The 18,346-nt window shown below is 34.1% G+C and overlaps 2 protein-coding genes across 2 annotated transcripts; one reads left to right on the forward strand and one right to left on the reverse strand.

Moving 5' to 3' along the window:
- Positions 1–2,617: 2,617 nt before the first annotated feature.
- LOC108783118 (interaptin) lies at positions 2,618–9,883 on the forward strand. The gene is made up of 11 exons (XM_018551606.1): positions 2,618–2,715; positions 3,521–3,633; positions 3,854–4,069; positions 4,483–5,372; positions 5,838–5,957; positions 6,318–6,433; positions 6,569–6,708; positions 6,858–6,976; positions 7,420–7,753; positions 8,261–8,472; positions 9,670–9,883. The coding sequence occupies exons 1-11, from the start codon at positions 2,682–2,684 to the stop codon at positions 9,692–9,694; spliced, it is 2,319 nt and encodes a 772-aa protein (XP_018407108.1). The 5' UTR covers positions 2,618–2,681; the 3' UTR covers positions 9,695–9,883.
- An 86-nt stretch (positions 9,884–9,969) lies between these two features.
- Positions 9,970–11,403, reverse strand: LOC108783142 (coiled-coil domain-containing protein 94). The gene is made up of 3 exons (XM_018551634.1): positions 11,258–11,403; positions 10,460–11,167; positions 9,970–10,308 (listed from the first exon to the last, which is right to left on the reverse strand). The coding sequence occupies exons 1-3, from the start codon at positions 11,279–11,281 to the stop codon at positions 9,970–9,972; spliced, it is 1,071 nt and encodes a 356-aa protein (XP_018407136.1). The 5' UTR covers positions 11,282–11,403.
- Between the last annotated feature and the right edge of the window lie 6,943 nt (positions 11,404–18,346).

Genomic DNA, 18,346 nt, shown 5'->3' on the forward strand with positions numbered 1-18,346 from the left:
TACCGAACGTAAATGAGATGACATGTAACAGAAAGATACGAGTTGCCGAACAATTTCCGAGGTGAAAGAGCAAACGGATGCCTCCGATTTGCAATGTCAAACGTACTTGTAATATATCATAAAAAGATTGTTTAAGTATAGTAAATATATACGTGTATTTCGTTCTCTCTTCTTATGAATACGACTTGAAAATTTATTGTAACATATACTTAGTAAATTTTTTTACAATAAAATGATCTGTTTTTTTTTTAAACAAATTTTTAAATCTAACAATGAACATTAATTAGTTTCTTTATTAATATGTATATCGAAATTCTCATCGAAGTTTGATTGATGTATGACTTATGATAATTTTTAAAAAAAAGTTTGTCAATAATTTAAAAATTATTTCAAAGTATTTTACCTAAAAAATATAATATTTATTGGACATATTTCTGATAATAAATATGTAGATCCGTGATAATAAATAAGTGGATGTATATTTTCTGTGGATATAAATTTATAAATAAATACGGAACGCGTAGATCAATTCTGTAATAAGACAAAAAGAGGATAGAGGCTTCCATGCTCGCTTCTCTCGTGACACGCAGTGATTAACATCACTGCAGCTATATGGCAATTGCAATGGTAACTTTAGAATTTTCAATTTCAAACATTCTTGTTCGTGAATATTTTCATCTAACCAGAAAAAAAAACGACGATTGTAGAAAAATTTTGTAAAATTAATTATTTACAGTTTTTAATAGATTGAACATTATTAAGATCGATATAAGATATGTAAACAGCATTATACTATATAAATTTGCACACAATTATTTAGAAGTACCCGTGATCCAGTTTAGACTGCTGTAGCATTGTCTCATTCGGTTTAAAACTGAAAAATAGTAATTAATTATTTATTTCAAGTATAATTAGAAACACTGTCGTTCAATACTTTTACTTACTCAAAAACTAACTTTTTGTATTAAATTGGCCAGTATTAAATCGAATTTCTGTAAAAATCAGTTTTCATCTCTCGAAGTACTTTTGAAGCGCTCAATCACTTTTTTAATAATTCTTCGAACATTTCCCAAACGTTTGACAACTTCATCGATAACTCAAAACGTATAAAGTTATTACCAATTGCAGATTATGAAACGTATCGCAAATTTGTTTTTAAAATGTGTACTGCGATACGTAGAAAAAACTAAATTAAACTAATTAACTTGACCTTGTCCACTGATGAATTGCTTTATTTGTTTGAGCATAACGAAACTCTTGTTTCAGTTTTGAGTAATTAAAGTGGCGCCGCTTGTCCATCATAATTCAACCGATTGTATGAATGTGTGTTTTTCAGGAAGTTCCGAGAAACGATTAATAAATGCGCGTGCACGATTAATAAATGCGCACGCAAAAAACATGATTCATTCATCGTTGATATCGTTTTACTTTCCGATAAACATTCATATCACGTCAATGAATTCAGTAAAAAGATCGGTTTCCCGTTTATTCTCATTTAATTTCCAGTTTTATTTAATTTTTATTTTTTATTGCAAGGAGAAAATTAAATTCTCCAGCTTTTGTCGCTGACATTACTCGTATTCTTTAATTATCTAGATTTTTTAAAATATTGTGTGTTTGTGAACTAGTGAAATGGGAAAAAGGTAATTTAATATAAAAAATTAAGCCGAAAACAAAATAAATAGAATATAGAATAACATTTTTTCATACATGGTTTTATTAATTTTAGTATATAAATTGATTTTAATTATACATATATATATGTCACACGCGCACGCACACACGCACGCACGCACGCGCACACACACACACATACACACACAAACACATACACACGCACACGTACAAATTTAATTAATAAATTAAAACACCAGAACATGTTAGAAAGCATTTATAGGAATTTACATAGGAGAGCAGAATTGAGTATTTGACAGAATAATTATATTTATAAAGTTGTGTAATATAAATTCATATTTATAAAGTAATTAAATTTATCATGCATAAATATTCTGTTTTTATCGTTACTTCATTAATCGGTATATTAACAAACACGACATGAGCAGAAATAATAATCTACAATGAAATTTATTAAGTTGAGACATTAATGTGCACATGTATCTTACGAATATTTAAAATCGAATATTTAAAATTGATTTTTATGGAAACAAATTTCATATAAAAAAAATTTATTGTTATTTTATTTTATTATCTTATATTCATACGTTTTCGATTTATTTTTATGCAGAATTATCGCTTGCCGATATCATCAATTTACAAACACCATGTATCATCTATACAATAAAATCCATTTTTATAAACCCTTTGCATTTTAATTTAAAAAGTATTTCAAGAATATTTTATAAATATTTAATTAATAAAATTGATATGTACTGTGAAAACGTTTTTAATCGATTTTTAGTCGCAATCATATATTTGATCATCAAAGTATTACGTTGCATAGATTTATGTCCAACGTAAAATTAATCGCGATTTCGAAACACCTCGAAATCGTCGACTGTCTCACGTGAACCAATGTTAATGCTCGGTCATCTCGCTGTCCAACCAACAAGACTACGAAATTAAAACTCTTCTCGAAGAATCCCTTTCGAAAGTTTCGCAGATCTATTCGCAAATCAAACTGTCACCGATCGTGCTATATTACTTGAAAAGAAGTTAGGATAATGCTGAGCGAAGCAGCCGCGATAAATTCTTCAGGTTGTTTCGCATCAAAACTCTTGATACACAAAATTGCGGTTTTTGTATTTTTGTCATTGCACATTTATAAATTACATATTTACAAATTGTAACGTAAAATGGAAAAATTGTAATACTTAACAACGGCAGCAATATTGTTACGAATTTAAAAACTTCTTGTTAATGCATTGATAGATTCGATGCTGTATCTTTTTATTTTTACTGTCTTCCAGAACAAAAAGTATTATAGTAAAATAATTATAATTAATTAATTTTGAGAAAAATGTACTGTATAAAATTAAATATAGTCTTAATTAAAAGTTGTTCTATATAAAATGATTTAAAATTACAAATAATCATATTAAAATATTATTGTATTAAAATATTGTAGGTTATCAAAATACTGTCAAGGCGCAATTCGGAATGCACTCTCCACATTGCATTTACAGATATATTCTCTTTATACGTATATCTTCTTAAACCGACGACACATTATGACTTTTTTCCTACTTGATTTCCAACTGAATTTACGTTTGGTATGGTATTGACTGCAGTGCTGGCATTGCTAATACCACAGCCAATATGGTAGCAAAACGCAAATCCAGCTAAAAGTCCAGCAGGAAAAAAAGCATCGTGTGCCGTTGCTTTAAAATTCTTGCATTTGAAGTATAAAGAATATATCTTCGTGTTATGGAGGGAAAAAATATTTCAAAAATTGTAAAATACAGCTAAAAGTGTAAATTGTACAATATATTTACTGTATTATCATAGTAATTGTTTTAGTAAAGAAGAGCGCACATTTATTTATGTTCTCGTATTCTTACAGAAAAAGCGGAAGATCTGTTGTCAAATACTTCCAAAAAATCAACTACGTTGAGTACTGGAAATAAAATCAAGAGTAGAATTCCAACAACCCATTTCGGACGAAATGGCATGCAAGTACGTTAATTATTTGGCACAATACATTGCCAAATAGCTTTGTATGTAATACTAAAAGATTATAGATATATCTAGAGCCTTCCACCTAATCTAAACGCGTCTAAATGTTAATATTCGCAATAATTAATCTTAATTGAAAATAATTATTTGGGATAATTTATAAATCATCTTTAATATATTTTTGTTCATTGTTTGTCAAAAACATGCAATCTCTTTACAGGGCGACTCGGCGAGTCATCCAACAAACGAGGAGACTTCCAGCGGGATTAGCTCCAACAACAATTCCGCTCGTCGACCGAGCATGAAGACCCTGAGTGCGCTGCCGTCTAAAAAGCCAACGAACGCGGTTCCCGCGGAAAAACGTCACTTGGAAATACAATATAGTTCAAAAAGAACACGATACACGAATCTGAAAAAGACGCTTCTTGATAAGCAAGTAATTATCGGACGACAATGATTTAAAAGCACTTTCTTATATATATAGTTACACAATTATAACTATAGTACAGAAATTGTTATAGGAATCCTTTCCTCTTTTGAACGTATGAGATCAAAAATTTGGACGACATATATAAAAAGAATACAAAGAAAGGGCGATTTTGTTGAAGTATCTAAAACTTTAGTTAGATACAGATCTAAAAATAATTCTTGTTGGACCATTAAAATAATAAACTTTAAAACGTTGATGATAATACTGTAAAAAGTTTTAATGTTCTATCAACCAGTTTAAATATCCTGTATAATTATTAAACAGAATTATTTTCAGATCTGCATCCAATTTTTAGATACTTTAGTAAAATCGTTCTTTCTCTGTATTAAATGACATTTTTCTCCGTTGCACTTCTTCAGAAAATGGTGCGAGATCTGTACGACGAGATGTCGAGTCTGCGGGAGAAGATAATCGCGGTCGGCGGCAAGGACCCTGGCAAGATCGAGGAGCTGAGATCGCCTCAAGTGGAATGTCCCAAGCAAAGCCCGCCGACGCCGATCGACACAAGTTCGCCGCACGACTGCACTGAGCAGCGGGAGCCAATCTGCATGGACGAGTCGGTAATAATCGGTATGTCGCTGTTGCAAAATCAGCTGCGGGATCTCTGCGACCGCTCCCAAGAGATCTGTCAGCATACCCTGGACAAGAGCTCGTCGTTCGCGTCCCTCGTCAAGTTTTGGCTGACTGAATCGAGCCGACAGGACGAGATGGGCAACGTGTTGATCCCGGTGAATTATTCGGAGGTGGAGGCACGGCAGGCGAACTTCACGCGAGACAATGAAGAGATGAGAACGCAGCTGGACGATCTGAGAACAGCCCAGAAGAACTTCGTCACCGAATTTGCGATGAGATCCTCGAGTCTGCGTAGCGAATATGACAATTATTGCGAGCGTGTGAAGGAGGAGCAGCCGAACGTCGATCGCGGGGACCTGCTACAGGAGCAGCTGAGTGTCGCTCTAGAGGAGCTCAAAACGGAGCGTGACAAGGCGAATCAAGGGAAAGATAAGACGAGAATGATGGAGCTTCAAATGCAAAAGGCGCGAGCAAAGATTCGCGAGTTGGAGGGGCACGTGGCTAACGAGGAGGCGAAGACGCAACAGCTGCAGAATAGCTTGAAATCATTGGACGTTCAGTTGAAGCAAAAGGATCAAGCAATGGAGCTGAGGGTGAAAGATATGCACAAGGCGATGAAGAGTAGCGAGGGCCTCGTGGCGAAGATGGAGAAGCAGCGCGACAGCTTCGAATCACGGTTGTCTTTTTAATCTCGCCGAATTCTTGATCTCTTTTAATCTCGACCTTTGAGAAATATAATATGGAAGCTTTTGGTAGGGTGGGACAATTTCAAACATGATATCATTCTGAATGAAATAAAATTTGAATTCAGTTTTCGAGGTTCGAGTATGTTCTTTTTTCTTGTTTGATGGTATTCTTTAATATCCATCATACAATAAAATCAGAGTTATCAAATTTGAACCTCGAAATTAGATTCATCTTATACGTATTTCATTCAGAAATATGTACGAAATCTATGTTCGAAATTGTTAATTTTAAACTAAAAGAATAAATATATACATAAGGAGAGTTTTCTTAATAAAATTAAATTCCCATTAAAAAGTATGAAAAAAATGTCTGCTTTAACTAAATAATGAGGTTGTTTGATGGAGGTAAGATCGATTCCTTTTACTTCGTATTTTCTTAAAGTTATCTGCTTTAGGATGCTGGAGCTCAAAGAAAAGATGGCTCGCAAGGAAGCGGAAGCAAATGCTACTATTAAGGAATTATCAGAAAAATTTGAAACAGTCGACGTAGAAATCGTCGAAGAGAGAGAAAAAAGGTAAGCTATAGTTTTATCTTAAAAATTATTAATAGTTTTGTCAATCATATTTTCAAAGGAACATGATTGTATAATTAATATATTATTTTATTTTAATATGTTTTATGTAAATATACGGATCATATGGTATATATATTTCCTATTAGCCTTAGAAAAATAAAATTTTTATAACTTATCACTAATTTCCTGTTTATCTAATAATAAAAGTTAACAAAAAAAGAATATATGTATATAATAGGAAATACATATATTTCACATTATTCATATATTCTCTTTCTTAAATAAAATCTGGAAATTTGTGAGTTTTTTCAAAAAAAAAAAATTCACTACTGTATAATTCTAATATTAAATTTATTACAGGCAACATGCTGAAAATGTTCTAACTGAAATGAAAGAACGTTGCAAACATCTTGAAGAGAAGAGCCAGCTGCTCTGCGATCTCGCATCTGAGAAGCGCAATAATATAGCTGTTACAGGTAGGTAAGCTCAGCAATTTCAAAGTATCGAAAAAATTTCTCATTTACATTTTAAACGAAACATCAACACAGAGTATTATACTTTATTATGTATATTACTCGTCGAAAGCTTTCATTTCGATTATTGGCCTTTAGATAATAGCCACACGGAGAACGAGGTTTGCCTGTATAATGATTTGATGGCGACTCGAGCCGAGCTAGAAAAACAGAAGGAGAAGATCGAGCAACTCGAGAAGGAAAAGCAAGAGATTGTCGCTGTGATGCATCAGGCGGCCGTTAGTTTGCATCACTTTCGGGATTTCTGCTCATATAAGAACTAAAAACCGTTTAATTTGCTTTCTCTCGCTCGTTAGATCGTGATTTACGTCTTTTAAAAGTTCTCCAAAATTAGTTTTGATTAGTAATTCTTTTCTGTCATCGACAGAGCCGCGATAATGAAGACGAGACGAAGGATAGATTAGCCGCCGAACTTGTAACCAAGACTCATGATCTTCAAAATCTGATGTTAGAGCACGCACGACTTCAGAAAATTGCCAGATTCGCGTACGCTTCAACATCACGTTAGAATATTATTCCATCAATGTCTGCTATACTAGATACTCGAACGTGTATCTATGAATTATCTTTAAATATGTGATAGAAAATTAATATTTCTATTCCAAATACAGAAAAAACGATTTTTCTAAAACCTCTAAAAAATTGAACTATGTAGATAAAGATCTGAAAATAATTTTGTTAGTTCATCAAAATATTTATATAAAAGATTCAAGTATGATAAACGATTGTGCAAAAAAAATGTTAATATTTTAGTAATCAACTTGAGAACATTTTACACAATTACCTTGATAGTTTAAAGCTTAATTCCATTAATGTAAGAATAATTTTTTTCGGTCCAATTTACTCTTTATTTTTTTTTCTAAATCTAATTTTCATTTTTGGAGCCAGTTCAGTTTTCAAAATTCACACTCTTAATTTTTACTACGTAGGCAAGAGAGAAATGAAGAGCTGGAGAACCAGTTATCCGAAATTCAGCATCGTCTTCAAGCGAGATCGAAAGAAAATGGCAAGATACAGGGTCTTGATACAATGGAGCTTCAGCAACAGATTAGTGACCTGCGGAATAGTTTGGCTGAGGTCATTCAGCAAAACCAGGAGCTAGAGACCACCCTGACACAAAAGCAACTGGAATTGGAGCAGCGCGATCGGGTCATGCGCGAGCAAAGCAAATTCCTCAAAGTCCGGGACGAGCTGTTGAGTATCCTTAAAGGAAAACAGGCGAACGCGGCAAATCCTAACGAAAATTACGAAAATCTCGATGAAGTAATGTTTGACATTTTTTCTAATTTTCTCATATAATAAATAAATTAAAAAGATAAATATAATAAATCTTTCTAATTTTTAATCGGAACTATAAAATTGGAAGATATCTTACTGTTTAACGCATTACTTTCGCAAATTATCCACAAAATGCCAACAAATTAACAGAAAATTCAATCAGAAAAATGCAATAGTAAATTCGGTACTATCTATGTCCGTATTAAGTTTGTATTGTGCTAGTAGAGTCTCTGTTGACATAATTTGTCGAATACAGACTCTGCCAATTTCTTCGATTTTTGCCACTAATCTGCTATCAAATTATTATTTAAATAAACTGTTATATTTTTGTGGAATTCTGTCGCTAGCACCTGGTATAATAGATTCTGCATTTAATTTCTTGCTGTGATAAATTTTTTCAGTACACGTTTTGCAAAATTTGACCAAGCAGACTTAGTTGATTGAACTCTCAAGGTGGTTTAGTTCTAATAATAATTATGTATAATTATTCAGATCAACAAGCAGATCGTGGCTAAGACAGAAGCGATTCAAGAATTGTACGCCACGCTGGAAGGTAAACAGATGCAGGTGATGCGGCTGGAAAAGTTGGTAAAGTTGTTAGAAGATCAGCAAGACCGCGCACAAGCGCAACGCACGCGACTCGAGCATCGAATTGCGCAACTGGAAGTGAGCTTACGGGAGAAGAATAAGAATGACAGTAACCGGTACGTTATGAAGAAATATTTACGCAAACCTCGATCAAGCATCGTCAATGACAGACTGTCACGTACTTTTTCTTGCGAATCGAGACAAGCGTTACTGGAAGCATCTGCCCCAACATTTCATTTTGTCGATCAGCGTTCACGAGGATCCCCGCGATATCAATATTTTTCGCGTCACGTTTTACCCACGAAAAGTTTCGAGCCTCCGCCAAGAAAGTTTCATCTTGACAACTGGTATCGCGCTTCTTCCGGTAAGGAAGAGGCTTTTATCTGCGAACAATGTCGGCGGGAATGCAAGAAATTCAGGAGCGACGTAATCCATCGAATTAGAAATCATCGCATTCGGAAATCTCTTTACGGTTGGCTGATGAATTCCTCAGCTTTGGAAGCCTTTGGTGAACCAACGGGTCGCTTAAACAAATTTCACGAGCTCAGCTCGTCAGAGGAGAACACGGATTGTTTCTTAGTTAATCCTATTGTGGTCCGTAATAATGCGAAGGATTGTAATAGGGAGTCATGTCGTCGCGAACAACATTATTGTCGATATCGTGGCCGTCTACCAAAGCGGTCTCTTCATGACGACTCTCTTTGACGATATAATCCGATTATTCGTATGACATAATGCTATTATTTCTCACATACAGTACATGCATTACAATCCATCTTATCTACACATATATTATAATTAATTTCATTTCTTTCTATATCGATAATTGTATCGATTTAATCGAAAAAAAGTATCCCTGATAGATTATATAATAATTATATCATTTTAAAATTCTATACTAATAGTATGTTTCGTGAAATCTTTTCCAAAATCGCTTTTGTATTGACAATTAACATTTTATTAATTAATTCTATAAATTATAATAATATAGTATTTACAAATATCCATTTTAATGAATAAATCGTTGTCATTACAGATACAAGTAGACATTATTGACACACTCGAGACCGATCATTTTTATACAAATTTTCATTTATATATTTTATATTGCAATATCATTTTTAAAATTTTGAGTTCTTTTGCCGTCTCAAATGTGTTAATTGTCTGTTTTGGTAGGCTAGGTACTTCCTGTTATATTGTATCGGTATGAATGTAATATGACGACAGAATTTCTTACAGAGTGCCTAGCCTTGCAAACAGATCGAATATCAATTTTTTCTGTATTTCTGATAATTTATCCTTTTATGTTTTAGGAGTAGAACCTTCGGCATCCTGTAAGAAACTCTGTAACCGTCGGCACAGTCTAAATATCAACCTGCGCGACCACTATTGGATTTTACAAAAAATTATTTACATGTACATGTCTAATTCGAATGTATACATTCCTAAAATACATAAATTTAAAATTTTACATGATACATATATCACATTTTAAAACAAATAATGTGTTTATACAATACGTTTTTATAGACCTCGTTTATTTTGTATAACAATATTCATGTTCTATTAAATGAAAATATATACATGAAAAATATATTTATTTATTTCTGCTATTAATCACTATCATTATCGCTGCTATCTGAATAGGCACCTACGAGAGATCGTAACGAGAGAACGTTGCCAACAATATTAGATTTTGTGTCTGTATTTACTGTATTCGATGTACTCGTTGAAGTGTTAGGTGTTTTATCCGACTGTGGAACTGTTTCCTTATCGGAAGAAACAGTATCTTCAATTTTAGATGCTTTATTTTGTGACGACTTCGCATTTATCTTTATACCAATATTACCTTTCTTAACTAAAGTAGATGAATTCTTTTTACCAGATGATAATCCTGTATTTTCTGACCATAATGACACTTTAGCAGATTTTGAAGAATGTCCAGAATTTTCCTGCAAATAAGCAATAATTATCATTAGTTCTAATGTTCCCAATTAAATTTTTCTTGTAATGAATAATAAATAAAATTTATTAAATATAAAAAACAAACAATATAAAAACAAATGATAAATAAATGTATTAAATGAAACATTAAGGTCTTACTGTTTCTTTGTTTTCATTTGCTTCGTTTGTCTTAAGTATTTTAGTAGGAGGTTCAACTCTTTCTTCTTCTTCTTCTTCCAACTCTTCAATTTCTTCTTCCATAACAGTTCCAGTTAATTGCCTCTTGCCAAATACAGATTTAATGTACTGTTCATCCAATTCCTCTTGTTCCTTTTCTGTCCTTTGCTTAGCAGCTTCAGTGTCATACTGTTCCAACATTTGATCATAATCTATAGTTTGCTGCCTCCGATTTAAATCTTTTAATTCCTCCAAAGATTCCAACAGCTCTAGTTCTTGCTTTGATTGGAGTGTTCTCTTTTCCAAGAGCTTCATTGGGTTGGTAGCCTCTTCCTCTTTCTCTTCGTCCTCTTCCCTTTGTGCCTGTTCCTCAGCTAGTTTCAACGCCATAAAATTTCTAGTGGCACCTGCCTCAATCTCATAATCTGTGTTCTTCGGATCTGTCTTGAAGGATATCTCTTGCAGGCAACGAGTGCATTTAATATAGAACCTGTAAATGCGTATGCCCAGGTAATCGTCGCCCTCGACGTCTTCCTTACGCGCATTAAATTTCTTGCCCTTGTATATATATTCACCGCATGTTTTGCATCGCATATTGAACGGCGCCATCAATCGCACAGTGTACTGGCGATTTCTCGCCAGTTTCATGCGCGGGATCTTCGACGGATCGAAATCCGGTGGATAATATTTCTAAAATAAAGATAAGAGAGATAAAGATACAGGTCAATACGTATAGGTAAACACGGATATATAAAAAGCAATTATTCGTCTCGTACTTACATTCAAAACTTTGCGCTCCGACATCTTGCAGCACTAACTTTTTACGTATACAATTAGATCTCGAAATTTATAACTTTAAAGCTTTAAAACCACAGCTTTTGAGGTTAGATCGACAAATATACACAACACAACTAATCACTAGTGAAGTACGCAGCGCTGCTTAGCTGCGTTCATTCAGTACTACCAACCGTACGTCAACGTCACGTTTCTTCGCGCCAATCGCGCTGAGATATCGATTCGTGTACTTGCGATTCTCGAAATCTCGACGCGACTATCTGATAGATAGACGAATGAGTTCAGTTTAAAACGGCTTTTAGTGTTATCATGTTAATAATAGCGATAATTTAGGCTGTGAGAAGAGGATATATGGTGCCAAAGGAACTTAGATGGTGAGCAAATATAGAACTCATAATCGTGAAATATCATATATAGTTATATATATAATATACATATATATATATGTTTTTTATCTGCTTAAACAAAAATCGTCCAGTATCGGAGGTTGGGATTGGAGGCAAGAATTGCAGTAGTTTTTAGAGCCTAAATTCTTGAAAAATATCTTGTACAAAAATGTAAGAAAATAGTAAAATACATTACAGAATTTTTTTAAATTTTTGTCCGAGATATTATTTTCAAAAATTAGATCACCATAGCATCCGTGACTGAAAAAATGGTGAATTAATAGCGTATTTTTGTAATACCGTTTATCCCAGATGCAATGAACGCTAAAGTCACGTTATCGTTTTCTTCACACCTAATTAAGAAAAGATAACGTAACTTTAGCGTTCACCGTATCTGGGATAAACGATATTGCAAAAACTTCCTATTATCTTCTCCGGCGAGCGCGATATATCAATTTAACAAATATTCCATACGGCACTTTTGTTCGGAAATACGAACACAAATAATAAAGAATTAATATCGTTTATTGAGACCTTCCGATATCTCGTCTCTTCTACTCACAAAATTGCCATTGCTTTGACGATTATCGCTAATTGCGGTAATGAATTGCGAAGAGATTGATACACGGATGAGTCCAAGAAATCCGTTTCATTCCCGACATTCTTCAATACAACCCTAGATATCCCTTGCTTATTTACTTGCTACTCTATCAAATAGATTTAATATTATTATTAAATTTAATTTTATATAACTAAAATATTTAAAGGGAAAAAAGATTTATTTAATTATTTATTATAATAATTATTATACTATTCATTGTAGTAATTAATATAAATATAGATTGAAGAATTTATCCCGCGGACTGAATGATGAAAGAAGCGGTCACTTCTCTCTCTTTCTTCTTTCTGCAGCATGAAAGCGTCTCCGCGATACGTTTCGAGGAATAAGATTCAGTTCGGCACCGTATACACAGATCTCAATGGGCGAGGGTTATTCATTGAGTCTCTCGAATAGATCGACTTGGGTCGGCCGATCGCACCCAGAACCAGCAAACACGAGCTTTATGCCTTGGTAAAAGGCATTGTGCCGGGAAATGCCGCGCCGGCTTTCGCGGAATTAGAAGAATACGCTCGCAGTCTCTTCGTATACGTCTCGAATGTGTTCCTCTAGGATTTGCGCGCGAGTTAAGTCGACCTCATTGTTTGGAACCGGATTCTGAGTCGCCCCCTTACTATCAATTAACCATGTATTAGGTATATTGTTTTACGATTCGATTCTGAAATCCGATAAGTTTTTTAATTCTTAAGAGAAATAATACGATATTTATCTCGCTAAAGAGAAAAAAATCTATATTTTATACTCGTATATATTTAAAAATTATTGAAGACGTATTTTTTCTACCATATGTCTCTTTCTTAAAGAAAGTTAAAGTTTTGATAAATATTAAGAGTTTACTCGAAGGAAAAATTTAAAAGAAATTGTCAGCCAATTAAAGTTTACTTTAATACAGCACGAAACTTTAATAACATTCTTGTTAGATAAATCAATCCCTTGATGATTAGCAATGTGCTTTTTACTTTCTTTTTCTTATTTTTTTACACATTTCTTATATTTTTTTCTCTTTGTGTTTAATCGACAAATGTGTTGCTCACGGTTCTTCTTTTCTAAAGTTCGTTAACTTTTATCTTGGATAACAGAAAATGAAAAAAAAGAAAACAGAATAAGAAGCAAAGGCAAGAAGTAAAAAGAAAAAAAATTAATGAAGTGCACATTGTAGAGAGATTAGACTTTAAAATATTTAATAAACACCAAAACGCTTTTTCGTCACAAAACAAGGTGGTTTCACTTTCGTCTCTTCTCATAGAATAACTTTCTCATTTTTCAGATTCGTTCCCCCCTTTTTTACCAACGCGATTTTACGGCGATAAATTCAACAACTCGCTTAAAAGCATACCGCTTAAAAGCACTCGTAATCCTTGGTCGGCAAGCATGAACAGTATATTCCTCATCCGGTCGAACCTACCGCGTCGGGGATTCTCGGTCATTGGATACCTCTGGTTATCCCTCCGGGGTCTCATGGACGGTGGTGCTGGTGCATCGCATGCACCCCCGAGAACGCAGCCCGCCGAACTGCATCCAACCGAACAGGATAGGTGCGAGAGGGAGACGCGAAGAAAGAAGTAGGAAAGAGGGAACGTAGGGAGATCCCGCTCGCGGAGGGACATACATGAAAATATTTCTCGGAATGCCGAAAACCGAAACACGAGCCGGCCAAAGCTCTCTTCCTCCTCCTAGTCCTCAAGAAGGGACGCCGGCGGGCCTCTGTGTGACACTGGAGATCGCCGTCATTTCGCGGTGACCGCCTCTCGTTCTGCCCGTCTCCTCCACCCACTTCCTTCAACATTTCTCCATTTTTTTTTTATTGTCGTTTGCTTGTTTTTATATCTGTACACATATCCACACGCGAGAACGTGCGAATTTTACTGTGTTTCTCATGTGTACATGATGTGTGATGCGGTATAAGTCTTTTTCAAGCACAGCGGTTCGTGTGCTTCATTTATCGATCAACCTGCTGAAAAAGGAATTTTTGCGGTCGATATTATCACTCAATCGCGTGGCTAGATTCGACTATAGTGCTGAATTTCTTGGGAACCTGTCGGAATTTCAGGTTCATTTGTTCGTCTTTTGAGATCAACGAGCACTTTGGGAGGTATTGTCAGCGAGGCATCGTTCGAAAATCCATGTATTCTTAAAGAATTTTAGAGAAACGTTGCACTCAGTTAGTTTCTTCTTCATGCCTACCTGAACATTCCCACAGGTTGAGAATTTCTAGTTGAATGGCGGGAGTATTGAGACAGTGACCTGGTCCATAGGTAAATATATTCAAGGCTTTCGAAGAATTGTCGTCTCTACACGCTTCACGGTGTGTCAGGATCGAAACAGGTCGCGTACGCCGTGTAAGAATAATCTTCCATGAGCAAGCGACTCTCATCACTTATCGCGACACCATTAGCTACTTTAATTAATCTCATGTTACTGAAAAACGAGTTCTGATTAAACCAACATAAAGATCCAATAAAAATGTTATTTTGAGGCCAAAAATTCTGTTTAATCTCACCAAAGTGCTATTTTTGTTGAATCTTTTTGTAAATAGTTTAATTAGAATATTTATTTCTCGATGTATGTAACATTATATAATTCAATCGTAGATTTGCGACAAGTATACATATAACTCTTACAAAAAAATCTAATAATGATTAATTTATTATCCCAAAAGACAATAATTAATTAATTGTTCTTTTGAAGTATTAAAAGCATTATTATTCAGTTTTTAATACTCCAAATAAGTAATTAATTGCTGTTTTTCTGTAATTAGTTGGCCAATATTAAATTGGCTAACTTATTACACTTTCATGAGGGAAAATATCCATAAAATTCATTAAAAACGTTCATCCTAGCGATATAATAAACGAAGAGATAAAAAGGCGCGTAATTTATAAAAGCTTTAAAGCTTCGCCGAACTGAAAGGGGTGCTTAAAAGATCGGCTATTATTATTTTTGCATCTAGGATGCATTCGCTTTGCATACTCGCACGTTATAAGCATCATTTCATCCTTGTTGTTTATTAAACAAGAACACAAATGATGCTTAAGCGCATTCTACAATTGCAAGCGTAGTTGTAAATGATTGTAGTTATAAGGATTGACCAATCATTCAGTTCTGATTAGTCAATTTTTACGAACATAACTATTTAACTTATGCAATTGTAGAATGAGCTTGACAAGCGTTGTGAGCGCCAAAGCGAACGTACTTCTGAAAAGCGTATGAGAAGAACCGGTCTATAAATATCCAACCTATTGCACCACCGAATGAATTAGACTTTACGGATTTTTAAATTGCCGCCGTCATTTTTAAAGACCATTCAGTCGTGTCGGTAGTAAATTGTATACGCGCGCGACCCATTTTCTTCCCGTACGCCGTACGCACTATCGCCGACTTACGATTATTGGTCATCGCTATGATACAAACAACAGTCCGTACGGTCGTAACACGGAGATACGCCCGCTTGGGCTTATACCTGCCCTGAGTGCGATAAACGTAGCACGTCGCAGGCGATAAGACGCTTCCACGGTCTAGCACTCCTACGGCCAGGTGACAATCACCCGTTGCGAGTATACCATAGTTCTTGCGCCTCCAAGCGCGAGTACGAGGACCGATAGCGCTATTTGTTGTGCGCAACCGGCGAGAAGGAAGCAGGTCGACTATGAAACTGCCAAGAGCGTGAGAAACCGTGCTGGCGGTTATCATATAAAAACCAGATGAGCCGAAAGGAAATGTCGTAAATATTCTTCTATATATTTGTCTTAATTAAACGCAGGAAAATAAGAACGATTTTGCTGAAGTATCTAAAGTATAATAATTTAGATTTAGAGAGAGATAGATATACCGACAAAAAAAACTAAACTTTAATACATAATATTTGTTTGAATATAGTACTAACTAAATATTTACTAAATTAAACATATATACATGTATAATATATAAAAAAATATTAATTTTATTTTTATTAACTAATATTTTTATTGAGCAAATATGTATTCACTATAAGTAAATATTTCGTTATTATAATATTAAAAGGAATTACATCTGAAAATAATTTGGTTGGATTATATTAAAATAATTATATGGAAAACTCAAGCATAATGAACAATGCTGTAGAAAGTTTTGGTATTTTAACAACTAATTTGAGAGTGCAATTATTTTGATGATCCAACAAAATATATTATTTTCAGATTTGTGCACCTAATTAAAATTTTTATATATTATACTTCAGCAAAATCGTTCTTTCCGTGTATCAGTTCTGAATAAAAATACAAAAGAAGTTATAATATCGCGAACAGTAATGTAAAGAGATACAAATTCTCTTCTTCTTTGAATAAACGAAAATTAGTAAAATATAGTACTGGATATCACGAACTATAAAGTATTGAGGCCAAACTCATACGAAAATACGAGCAACGCGATTAGCAGCACTTAGCTTAGGCTGCCGCGAAGTGCGTGACGAAACGTTGCGTCAAGACAAAATGAATTCTCCTTCGGCAAATCGATCTTGGAAAAATACGTCTCTCGGGCTCGAAACGCACGATCTCTCGATGAACTTCGGAACGGCTTCGGGATCAGCGTGTATTCGGTTACCGCGCCTCGTCTGTGAAATCCTGTTTGATCCCACGGTCCGGCTGGAAGGAAGAAGGCCTCCCCGATTCGTATGTGATAAACGAAAAAACTTGCCGCGTAACTGCAGCACCTACGTGACACCCTGCTAAAGAGATTATCGGATTCCTCTCCGGCTCTCTCTCTCTCTCTCTCTCTCTCTCTCTCTCTGCTCATCGCCTTCGCTCTCTGCCCCGAGCATCCAAATATCGGCGAAATGAATGGATATCACTGCCATGGTCCGAACTTCGCATAAGCGGTCGTGTTGAGAAGTTCGACATGCGATCGAGGGAAGTCCGAGAAATACCGCAGCGAGGAATAAAGGGACGGAAATAATGAAAGTGGTCCGGTCGTATCTGGGCACTCCATTGGATGTTCGCATGCATTTAGGATTTACAAAAAGAAAATATTTGAATATATAAAGAATTTTTTAACATTTTCTGAAAAACTATTTTATACACTGTAAGATCAGGAAATTGATCTGGAATTGACTTAAACCAACTCAATCTCAGAGTAAATATGGCAAACTAATTGATGTCGGATTACGTCAAGAAACATTTTAACGTTCCTGTAATATTTTCCTTGTGTTAAATGAACATTGAATTTATTTCTATAAAGTATTTATAAAGTTGACCAAACTATTATTGTATTATAGTAAACGAATATAATTGTATTGTCAATTAAAGTACTTTATGAGTATGTAAATAAATCTATAGTAGTTAAGACTGATTTTAATATTTAACTATTAACTATTAATATTACTATTAACTATTAATATTTAACTATTGACTGAACTATTCTACAAAGTAACAGGAACTCAATAAATTTTTGATGGTAGCAATTTTGAGATAACTTCGATTTCATCTTCGAGTTAAGTAAACTTAATAAATTATCAAATAGAATAATATGCAATTAATTGAATTGATAATGCGATTACTTCAATCAATGACGTACATACTTCGTTTTATGCGAAAAAAATTTAAGTTTACTATATAATATTATTCCATTTGATAATTTATTAAGTATACTAGGCTTGAAAATGAAGTTTATTCCGCAATCCCTACAAGTAATAACTCCTTGAGTTCTTAGTACTTTGTAGAACAGTTCGATCAAATATTAAAATCATTCTGTTCTACTGTAGATTTATTCATCGTACTCATAAAATTATTTTAATGGATATATTTGTTTACCAATATTAGTTTAGTCAACTTTATGCATACTTTATAGAACTAAATTCAATGCTTATCATATATGTAACAAAAGAACAATATTAAATAAACAATAAAATGTTTCTTGACGCAACCCGACAGTTAAATCGCCATATATATAAATATATATAATATATAGTATCTATTAAATCGAGATTAGTAAACAACCCTCCTGAAAAGAAATATAAATGCAAAACTGGTATTTTAAATATAACAATAATAAAAATTATTTTAAAGATATAAATTTCTGATACGTGTCAGTTATCAA

The sequence above is a fragment of the Cyphomyrmex costatus genome, unplaced genomic scaffold (assembly GCF_001594065.2).
Source record: "Cyphomyrmex costatus isolate MS0001 unplaced genomic scaffold, Ccosl1.0 scaffold142, whole genome shotgun sequence".
NCBI classification, from domain to species: Eukaryota; Metazoa; Arthropoda; class Insecta; order Hymenoptera; family Formicidae; genus Cyphomyrmex; species Cyphomyrmex costatus.